At 43.9% G+C, this 10,367-nt stretch overlaps 1 protein-coding gene across 2 annotated transcripts; it reads right to left on the reverse strand.

Moving 5' to 3' along the window:
* Positions 1–198: 198 nt before the first annotated feature.
* LOC122417615 (RNA-binding protein 12) lies at positions 199–9,872 on the reverse strand. 2 transcript variants are annotated; one of them, XM_043431283.1, is made up of 4 exons: positions 9,489–9,872; positions 8,625–9,017; positions 4,121–4,297; positions 199–3,742 (listed from the first exon to the last, which is right to left on the reverse strand). In XM_043431283.1, exons 3-4 carry the CDS (start codon positions 4,261–4,263, stop codon positions 766–768), a joined length of 3,120 nt encoding a protein of 1,039 aa, XP_043287218.1. In that variant the 5' UTR covers positions 4,264–4,297; positions 8,625–9,017; positions 9,489–9,872; the 3' UTR covers positions 199–765. The 2 variants fall into 2 exon arrangements, 1 of the variants encoding a protein (XP_043287218.1); XR_006262319.1 differs by lacking the exons at positions 199–3,742; positions 4,121–4,297 and adding an exon at positions 7,852–8,267 and having other exon boundaries at positions 9,489–9,859.
* Positions 9,873–10,367: the final 495 nt, after the last annotated feature.

Below are 10,367 nucleotides of genomic sequence, written 5' to 3' on the forward strand. Positions count from 1 at the left end.
AGGTTGCTGCTCCCGCTCTCTCTCTCTCTCTCTCTCTCTCTCTCTGGACCAAGAGCTTGACGATCAAGTTTCTCAACTCGGGTGACAACATTTCTTCATATTCATTTGCGTAATCCGTACGTTAAACGTTATTCTTTTTGAATTTTTTATTAAACAATTCATTTGAATGAATAGTGTAGTGAAAAATAAAAGATCGCATTGAAATACGTATTTTTATTTATTATTACTTTTAAAGCGCTTTGCTTTCGCGTATGTACAAAGGAATGAGCCGATTCTATACATTTCGGTGAGTCGCAATGTAGTCAATGTAACAACTCGAACGCGCTGCTCGCACACGCGCCCACTCGATTCTCGAGTCAATCGGATTATCGGCGGCCGTGATTAAATCAATATACATGTATATTGTCTCATCGAGTCTTTTTATCCAGTTGTTGTTTTTCGTTTACAATGAAAATTCGTCAAATTTCGTACAAGACTAGGTTCCACTGCGGTTGTATGTATCTTGTACGTACATACTCTGTGGGCAAGTTGTAAGCGATCCGAGAAGTACGGCCAAAATGCGACAGGATAACAAGTTCCGAGTTAAAAAATAATGAAAATAATAAGAAAGCTGGTGCACCCCGAGGAAGATGATGATGATGATGATGTCGTCGTCGTCGTCGTCGTCGTCGCGGACTATGATTCCGGTGAGAATTAATCGTCGGGTTTTGAAGATGAGAAGGGTCCTCCTCCTCCTCCTCCTCCTCCTCCGATCGTTGGACGGTCTCATGCTATTTTCATGAATATCGTACGATCGCGTACTTTGCAGTGTCTTAATTCGCGAAGAGCTCGTTGAGCCTCGTTCGGTGATACGAAAGCGACTCTGGCATCACCGGTAGGCATACCTTTTTCATTGTAGCGTCTTATGACATTTTCTCGTTTGACGTCAAAGTCACGGAAGAATTCGATAATCTCATCAATGTCCGCTTTGAAGGGAACGTTCTCAAGAGAGAGAACGCAGCCGGGTTTACCGAAGCCCTCGACGTAATCGGGATGCCTGGGCATGCCGCCGCCGCCGCCGCCGCCGCCGCCGCCGCCGCCGCCGCCACCGCCACCGCCACCCCCCATGTGTCGACCCATGTGCATTCCCATATGCATGCCGGGTGGCGGAGGAGGCGGTGGCCCACCTCGGAGAGGACCGAAAGCACCGGAGGCCCCGCCACCGTTACCAAAACGCAGCGGTGGCATCGGTGAAAAGCGCGGCGGTGGTCTCATATCTCCTCCCGGATTTTGGGAATAATGCTGATGATGTTGGGCTTCCATCATTTGAGCCTCGGCTATTGCGAGGGCCTCCAACATTTTGCCACGTCCGACCAGTTCTATGCTCGGTAAATTTTTACCAAAAGGCACCCCATTTTTCGTAGTCGCTCGAGCGGCATCCTCCGGATTATCAAATTCACAGAAACACTTGCCAGCCGGTTTACCATTTGCGTTCAGCATCATGTGTATTCTGTGAGGCACAATACCAATTCCATCGGCGAACCAATCGAGAACGTCCCGTGTCATCGCGTGAAAAGGTATACCTCGCACGAGAACACATTCCGTCCCGGAAGCCGCTCCCCCCGCCCCGGACGTACCCGCGTATCCTGCTTCGTTTCCATGATTTTCTTGCTCGTGAATTCTCTTTGCGGCGATGAATTTTTCCTCGCTTATCGAGCTCGTCACAACTGTTTTACCGCCGATTTTTAATTTTCCTCCTCCCGTTAGAGCGCTCTTGGCCTCCTCGAGCCGAGAAAATTGTACGTAAGCAGACTTTGAATCCTTCGTAACGCTTATAAAAAGATCGTTGATCTTCGAATCGTTGAATAATTTGGCAATGTCCATTTCTTTGGTAAAGCTCGGCAATTCGGTAATGTGTATACACAATGACGAATTCGAGGATGCTTTTTCGTTGGAATTGTTAGCCGCGACGGTACCTCCCCCCCCGCTGCCACCGAGGGTTTGCTGTTTTTCCGTTTCTCTCGTTGGCGAATTGTTGTTTGATTTTTCTTGGGAATTGTTCCTCTCCGGTACGAAAGAATCGATCGCTTTGTCAAAAATGTTTTCATCGAGATGAAGAACTTCGACCTCGGAACCACGGATGAATCGTGACCCGGTAAGAGCGGCATCTTTACCTTCTCCCTTGCTAAATTTTATATAAGCTATTCCTACGCGATTACCGTGCGTATCGTTTATCAATTTCAACCCGTCCTTTCTTATGTAAAGACCTTGAAACGCGTGTCTAATATCGCTATAATTCGTATCGAGCGGCATGTTTCTCACTTCGACGCAGTTCCCATCCAACTTTTGATGCCCGCCGCCGTCGTTCGAAAATCTCGATGAATTTGTATTACAAGAATTTCTTGAGCCACGATCACGCGATTCGGATCCATTTGGTCCAAAGGTATCGTAATGCTGACTGAGATTGTTCGCTTGTTGTTGTTGCTGCTGCTGCTGTTGCTGATAAGTATTTGGATTTCTACGCCCGTCCAATTCTTGCATTTTGTTGATGAGAATGGGGTGATTTGGTCGCAAACCGCTCGGTCTATAACCCGATGAATTTGAATTATTTCCAAAAGCAGCGTTGTACGGGCCTCCGCCTCCTCCGCCGGTGACGATATCCTGAGGAGCGAAACAGGGACTCGATCTTGAAGGATAACGCGAGGATTGTTCGGAAGGAGCCCAAGCTGCGACCGCTGCCGCTTCTCTCGCGCGATTGATGGAGGAACCGAGCGGACCGAGCGGACCGAGATTGGCTATACCGGCGCTAGTCAGGTTTGGTGGTAAAACAGCGTTGATCCCCAGACCGACACCGGGGGGTGGTACGATACTCGAAACCCCGTTAAGGCCGTTAAGGGCAAATTGATTGGAAGGTAGCATGGGTCCTTGTCCGAGTGATCCAGGGGCGCCAAACGGCAACGATCTTTGCTCAGAATCTTGAGCCATCGCGGCTACCCCCGCTCCTAATATACCCGGTGCAAGCATTACGTTTTGCATTTGATTTTGGGGCGGTACTTCCCAGATACCGTTGTCGGCTACGCCCATTTTCTTTCCCGGGGTTCCCCCCTTGATGCCCGTACCAACGGAACCACCGGTTCCCGGTTTGTCCTTCGGAAAGTGCCCGACGATAACTACCTCGCTCGAATCGTCCTCGTTCATATCCTTGCGACGATCGTTCCCGCCGCTTCTTTTACTACCATCGCGATCGCGAGATCGCGTCCGATCTCGCGATCTTGAACGATCTCTGCGTCTCCGACGATCTCGTCGATCTCGATCCCGATCCCGCGACCTGCTACGATCCCGCCTCCGTCTCTCACGCCCTCGATCACGATCCCGCCCACGGTCTCGATCCCGATCCCGATCGCGATCGCGATCCCGTGACCGCGATCGGGAACGCTCCCGGCGATCTTTTCGATCTTTGCTCGTCGTTGTTGTTTCGTTCTCGCAATCGCGATCCTTTTCTCGCTTCTCGATCCCCCCCCCCGCTCCTCCCGTTGACATCGAGTCGGCCGCCCCTGTCTTTCCTCCCCCGCCGCCTATTATCGCGTTGCTCACAACGCTAGCCGCCGTATTCTGCATGAATGATTGCAGCGATAATGTTTGCTGTCTCGCTGTCTCGATCACCTTTTGCATCTCCGTCCGAGAACTCAGCAACAATTTGATCTTCATCTCCTTGATTTTGCCCCCGTCGTTCATCATCGCCTGACGCGCATCCTCGTCCGTACTGCAAAAGCGGTCGTGTACATTTTTATTTCTTTCAAAATCCTCGAGTTTCTCGCACTCCCCCTCCTTCATCATTCGGACAAACTGCGCATTGACTTTTTTTTTCTTTTTCCTACTTAAATTTTTTATCCACAGTCCCATACATATACATAAATATACGCGCGAACGCGATAATTCGTTCCAACGAAAAGAGTGAAATTTTCAAATTTAACATTTTTTTTTCGTTTTTCTCACAATTTTCTCATCAAACACGACAGGAATATTTTATAACTTTTTACATTTCCGTTTAATCTTATTTACATGATGAATTTTATCGTCTTTCTTTTCCATATCTTTGGACGCCTGCGTACTCTCTTCCGATGCGATTGGATAAAATTACCTGAAAGCTATGAAAGCATCTCCTAATTCACCACCAACAATATGAACACCTCCTTCCGGTATGCTCAAGCCTCGGAAAAATTGACGAATGTCGAGGGCGTTCGCCGACCACGCCAGGTTTTGTAGTCTGATAATAACGCTCATGTTTGCAGAGTGTTGCACGAGCGCGTGCGCTTACCTGTAACCGAATCGGGTGCAGAAAAAATCGTTATTATTGCGAGTGAGAAATAAAAGGTACGATTCTCCCCAAGCTGTTATTATTATTATTATTATTATTATTATTGTTGTTGTTGAATATTTAATTGAGAAGATGAGCTTCAATTAAGAGAGTGTAGCCTGCAAAAAAATCTCTCCTCCTTATCGGATTGAATTTCGCCAGCAGCCTCGACGACGATCAAATCTTTACCGATCTATTGAAAAATTAAATAAACATATTGACATGGTGAATTTTCACAGGATAACGAGGCCATCAAATTATGGTAATACACTTTATTCGTGTTCCCTCGATATCATGAGAAACGTGAATAAATAAATCGTTGTTTGAAACAACACGCGACAAGATAAAATATAGCTCTTCCGTTCTCGCCCGAAAGTCCAAAATTCGTCAGTATACCTGGCAAAAAAAATTACTTTCCGTACCGATAACTAGGTTTCTATGGATTCGGAGAATGGGCGAGAGTTGGAAAATTAATTTATAAAGAAAGGCTCGCTCGTCGTCGAAGAGCGTCGGCTGGCTTCCCAGGAGATGTATTTTTTCTGAAGAATGATCGATCGACGCGTGCAGAGAGGAGGATGCATGGTGCGGTAGTGGGTAACGATAGACCTCGGCCCGGATCAAATTATTTTCTTCCACCGAATCATACCGGAAGAGAGTAAAATATATCATATATACTATTTTCAAGTCCACGGATAGATTTGTTGCACTCGGTCGTTCTTTTCTTCTCAACTAGGAAATTTCGTATTGTCCATTATAATAATGCAATTACGAATTAATTAATTTTTCACGTCGATCCAACATATGCTTTATAGAGAAAAGCTTATTGATTCGAGAGCCGATTTAACATCGTGCAAGAGCTCCTCCCTCATTACTTTTTTCATTCCACCTATATACCTATATTTAATAACAAAAATTCCACTCGTTCGATGCATCTTCATATAAATATCTCGGAATACTTTCGATTATCAACTCGAACAAACCCCTTCAAAATACCTTGTACTGCCCCTTTCAAATCTTTCATGAATATTATAATATAACGGGGATCTATCATTTTCATTCGTATCGAACCGCTATAAACGCTCAAGAAAATTGTGCGCGGTCATCGATGCATTTGATGAAAACAGCAGCATCAACAGCAGCATCAACAGCAGCATCAACAGCAGCATCAACAGCAGCAGCAGCAGCAGCAGCAGCAGCAGCAGCAGCAGCAGCAGCAGCAGCAGTAGCAGCAACAACAGCATCGGCATCGGCATCGAAATCATCAGCACATTGACGGACGAGTATCGCAACAGTGTTCTCTGGTAAAATGCGTGATGAATTTTTTCACCGTATACATGTACTCTCTCCGACCGAACGGAAAATATCATCGCGTTCGTTCAACTTGAAAAAACGATATTTCAATGGTAATACGATCATTTGATAAATATCATCGTAAGTAATTGTGAAAATTATTGGAAAGAAAATTAGAGGAGTTTGTTATAGAGCTCTATTGGTTTGACGTTGTGCCAGCACAAATAAATGAAACTAATCAACTGATCATATAAAAGTTGTTGCGGGGAACGATCTCGCAGCCCCAATTTTTATGCTTATTCAACGACGAATTAATAGGAATAGTAGTACGCTCATGTCAGTCGGATTCACGAAGCTAACGATCGAAACGCTGCGATCAGCTTCCCGTCCATAATCCATCGGGGTATAGAGAACTTTGTATGAAAAAAGAAAAAAAATAATAAAAAATCCACCCAACCAACTAATCAACCAGTCGTCAAATGAAATGCCAACTCTTTTGATTCTCTTGAACATTCTTACAAAAACAACAGTTTGCCGTAACCCGTACCATCTTTCCTGCCTACTTTTATTTATTACCTACGATTCTGGTCAAATAATAATGTTATTAGTGGAGAAAAAAAAAGATCAAGGAAAAGTTGGTTGTCAAGTCTTTATATAGTCTTCGAGAATATCGTAGGTTCATCAACAAATCGTTCTCATTATTTGCGCGTTTGTCGATTCTCATGGTCTATTCCTCGTGACGAGCTACAACATACTATATATTGAAAATTTTAACTGAAAAGGGAAAATACGTTGTGCATGAAAAACGTCATTTCGATTGAAACTGTGAAAAAATATATTGTGCCGAATTATTCGTTTCGAAGGTTGATAAAAAAAAAAAAAAAAAAAAAAAAAAAACCCAAGCCAAATTTCGTTATGAAAAATATTCAACCGCAGTTTTGTATGTAGAAGGATCAAGAATCGTTCGAAGAAATACGAAGCGTAAAAAAGCCAAGTGCTAAATATAATTGGAGGAATTCGGGCCGAAGATCAGTCTTTGCAGCAGGCCGCAGGTTGTTACGACGCTCTGCTCCTTGAGCGTATCGAAAAAAAAACGAATTTAAGCTGTCGAACTAATTTTCAAATAAAAGACACTTCAGCGAATTTTAACTATGAATTCGGCGCGGTAATTTTTTTTCTTTTTTATCACGATCGTAACCCGTTGTTTTTTTTTCTTCTTTATCATTTTGCCATTAGCAGTAGCAGTAATAGACTTTTTGTGAGACATGAAAATGACCAAAAAAAAAGACAATGACTCGTCAAACAAAAATATTCAATGATCAAGTATAAGAAGGTTGAATTTCTTATTATCTTCCGCTCAATTTCTGTTTCAATCTCGATAACAGGGAAAGACGAAGATGAAACGAGGCGAATGTTCGTTGAGATTCGCAGGTGGATTAATCTGCGTGCATGGGCGAAGAATCTGCGCTGAGAGAAGATGCGAAACTTTCAGAATCGTGTGACGGACAAATTCTCCCCGTTACTCTAAGCGTTAAATGTGAAAATTGGAAAATCGCTGAATGGCTCGTTGGCTGGCTGGCTGGCTGGCTGGCTGGCTGGCTGGCTGGCTGACTGACTGACTGACTGACGGCTTGGTTCGCCCGAGTCGATGCGTTCTCGTAGAGTACTTCATTTCACCACCGAAAAGTGTATGCGTGGACGACGCGTGCATGTACATACGTATTATCAAGAGACTCGAGAAACTCGAGACGACACGTATATTGAAAGCGCTGCTGTGCCCCCAAGCACTCGCCGAGTCATATTTCCCTGTTATAAGAACGACGAACCGCGCAGAGTTGTATTTGAAGAAACAGAGCGAGGAGAGAGCTCCGAATCGAAATGGCATATATTGATTTTTTTTTTTCGTACCAATCGGGTTCCCACGAATGTTTACACGCAGCAGATTATTTCACGTGATACGAGATAATATCGCCGCCACCGCCTCGTTTACCATTCAATACTCGCACGACGCGTTACTTATTTTTTCAAAATAGCTACACGGCGTCCAACATCGTCAACCGTGCCCCCCCCCCCCCCCGACAATTCCGATACCGATTGAATCGGCACAGTTTCCACCCTTGAAATAACAACAACGCCGAACCAAGCACAATTTTGATTTGCAGTCAAGTATATCCAATTTTCAAACACGCAGCCTTAAAAAAGCCCTGCACAAACTAATGCCAAACTTTCATTTCATGTCGCTCAACAATTTTATTATCCGTTAGTATCTTTGGTAGAAACACAAACATCATTTTATAGAAATACCTCGAGTCCATAAATTTCATTTGTCACAAGAATTTCCAACTTCTTTTTGTTACTCTATAACAAGATTGGCTCTTTTCTTCGAGCAGGTCGAATGAATATATTCATTAAGAGAAACAAATAATAAGCGTGCAAATATCCGACCAGGAGGAACCCCGAAAATACCTTACGAGTACATATGCATTTCGGTGGAATTTTCATCTTTTCTCTCTCTCGGGACAGACTTACCTTTCTCTCTTAGCTAGACTAACATTATCGTCAATGATACCATCTAACGCAAACAGCGCTCCTTGGAAGAGTCAAAGATTTTGACCGGTTGAGGAGCATTCGACCTGCTCACCTAGCAAGAGATCGCAATTGTGAATATTTTATTTTTTTTTGTTTTCATGTTTTGAGCGGACGCAACAAAGTATCATCAACGCTCGTAGGAAAATTTCATACGGTACTTTTGTACCGGGTTCTCCCCGATCGGACCGTAGAGATTGATAGGAAAAAAAAAAAAAAAAAACAAACTCTCAAGTTATCAAAACGAACCTGGCGATTCGGTTAACTTTGGACGCGCGTTACTTACCAAAAGTAAAACCGAAATTCTCTTAGGATTAATATAAACGCGAAGAAATAACGTAGAGGTGAAAAATTGTATCGCAAAAAACCAATGGAATTAATATCTAATTTTTATTGATATGGAGAAAATTACCTTAACCGGAACTTCGGGGATTCACTTTTTTGTCTTTTTCACTCTGTTATTTCGTCTTGTTGCGGCAGTGGTAGCGACGTCTCCTCGCTTTGAGAATCTAAAATTCTTAAAAGACGAGGAAAATAATGAGGCGCCGATCCGACCGAGGCGAAAAAGCAGATGAATCTCTCGCTCGACCGAGTTGTAGTTTTGTCAGGCGTTGATTTCTCTCTAAAGTCATTTCAAGATAGCATCCATCGCGGCTCGTTCGACGAGCCAAAGAAAATACGATTTTTTATGTTTTTTTTCGCAATGATTTTGCTTCTTTAATGGACTTTTCTGTTGCTCTTTTTTATTGAGATTGGCTTATCGCTCGCCAAGCATCTAACGGATGTGGATAACGGCTAGGGTGCCCTGAAACACACACCAATTTTTTTCCATTCTGTATTCTTCTCTCTCTCTCTCTCGATTGAAACGCAACACACGCGGCAACTCTTGTCGAGTTGCCACGGTTATTGTGTATTTGACAAAACGATAAACAGATAGAGTAACGAAAATGTCGTACGTGTGTAGTTTCGAAGCGTTCAAACGTGCAAATGGATAAATATAAATTGAAAAAGAATATGGCATAGGGCGGTTGCTTATCGACGTAATGGCCGACGCCATTTGCGCTACGTATTTTTTTTCGCTTCACTTTCACCGGATCAACATTCACGCGCAGACATTTTAAAACATGAAAACGTAAAACGGCGACAGCAAATGGACACGCACGCAATGGAACAATAAGGAGAGAGAGGGGGGGAAAGAGAGAGAGAGAGAGAGAGAGAGAGAGAGAGAGAGAAAGAGAGAATGCGTTATTAATTCAGCCTCAAAATGTAAACTTACGATTCGGCGCATCAAGCTATCTTCACCGTGGCAAAAATGATTCCGACAAAATAAGAACGCTGCTTTTCTTTTCGTGCCTGCGCGCGCTTTATATATATTTGTTTTCGATGCTTTTCGCTAAGATTTTTCCTTGACACAGCCAAACTGAGATATACGAACGAACAGACGCTACCAAACTCGTTGAATTTCAGAATATCCCACTATAATGAATGCCGATACAGCAAATAATTTTGGATGAAGAAAAATGAACAGACTCTTGTTTTCCCTCGACGGGAATACACGCAGCAGGAAGCAGCTTTCGCGCGATCAACGTAGCTCGCTTTAATGGCCGACTGGATTAGTGCATCATTGAATCGAGCAACGAGCAAACGCAAAGTGCTGCCATCTCGACCTCGTGTTATGGCCGCCGCGCCTTTCTCTCTCTCTACCCTACCGCTGCCTGCCTAATGGCCTCTGCACACTGCCAAACACTGCGCTGCGCGCAATCAACGATAGCCAATGAGAGCTCTACTTTTCTGAGCATCGTCCGGAAAATCAGAGCTCTTATTGGCTATCGCTCATCGCGCGCAGTGTGCAGAGGCCATAACTGTTCCTTTTTCTCGGTTTTCCAGTAAGCGACACAGAGAATCACATATAGAGGGTACATTCGACTTGGACGTTGACAATGTTAATAGCGTTAATAACGCTATAATGCCCGTTTTCTCTAACGTTAATCCGAGTTTAAACTCGGTTCATCCTCCCTATCTGGAAACTGTATTTAAAAAATTGAACTGAGTGTGAACCGCGTCGGAGAAAACGCGCGGCCATAATAAAATGTGTTCGATTTGAAGTGAACGCGGTGACGCCGGTTGCGTTCACATCATGTTTGACTACTTGGTG

The sequence above is a fragment of the Venturia canescens genome, chromosome 10 (genome assembly GCF_019457755.1).
Source record: "Venturia canescens isolate UGA chromosome 10, ASM1945775v1, whole genome shotgun sequence".
Lineage (NCBI taxonomy): Eukaryota > Metazoa > Arthropoda > Insecta > Hymenoptera > Ichneumonidae > Venturia > Venturia canescens.

Excerpts from the sequence above, each read along its gene's own strand:
- LOC122417615 (XM_043431283.1), bottom strand. The coding sequence starts at position 4,263 with ATGAGCGTTATTATCAGACTACAAAACCTGGCGTGGTCGGCGAACGCC. Across the intron at positions 3,743-4,120 it reads GATGCTTTCATAGCTTTCAG|TACGGACGAGGATGCGCGTC; the intron begins GTAATTTTATCC and ends CCGCTTTTGCAG.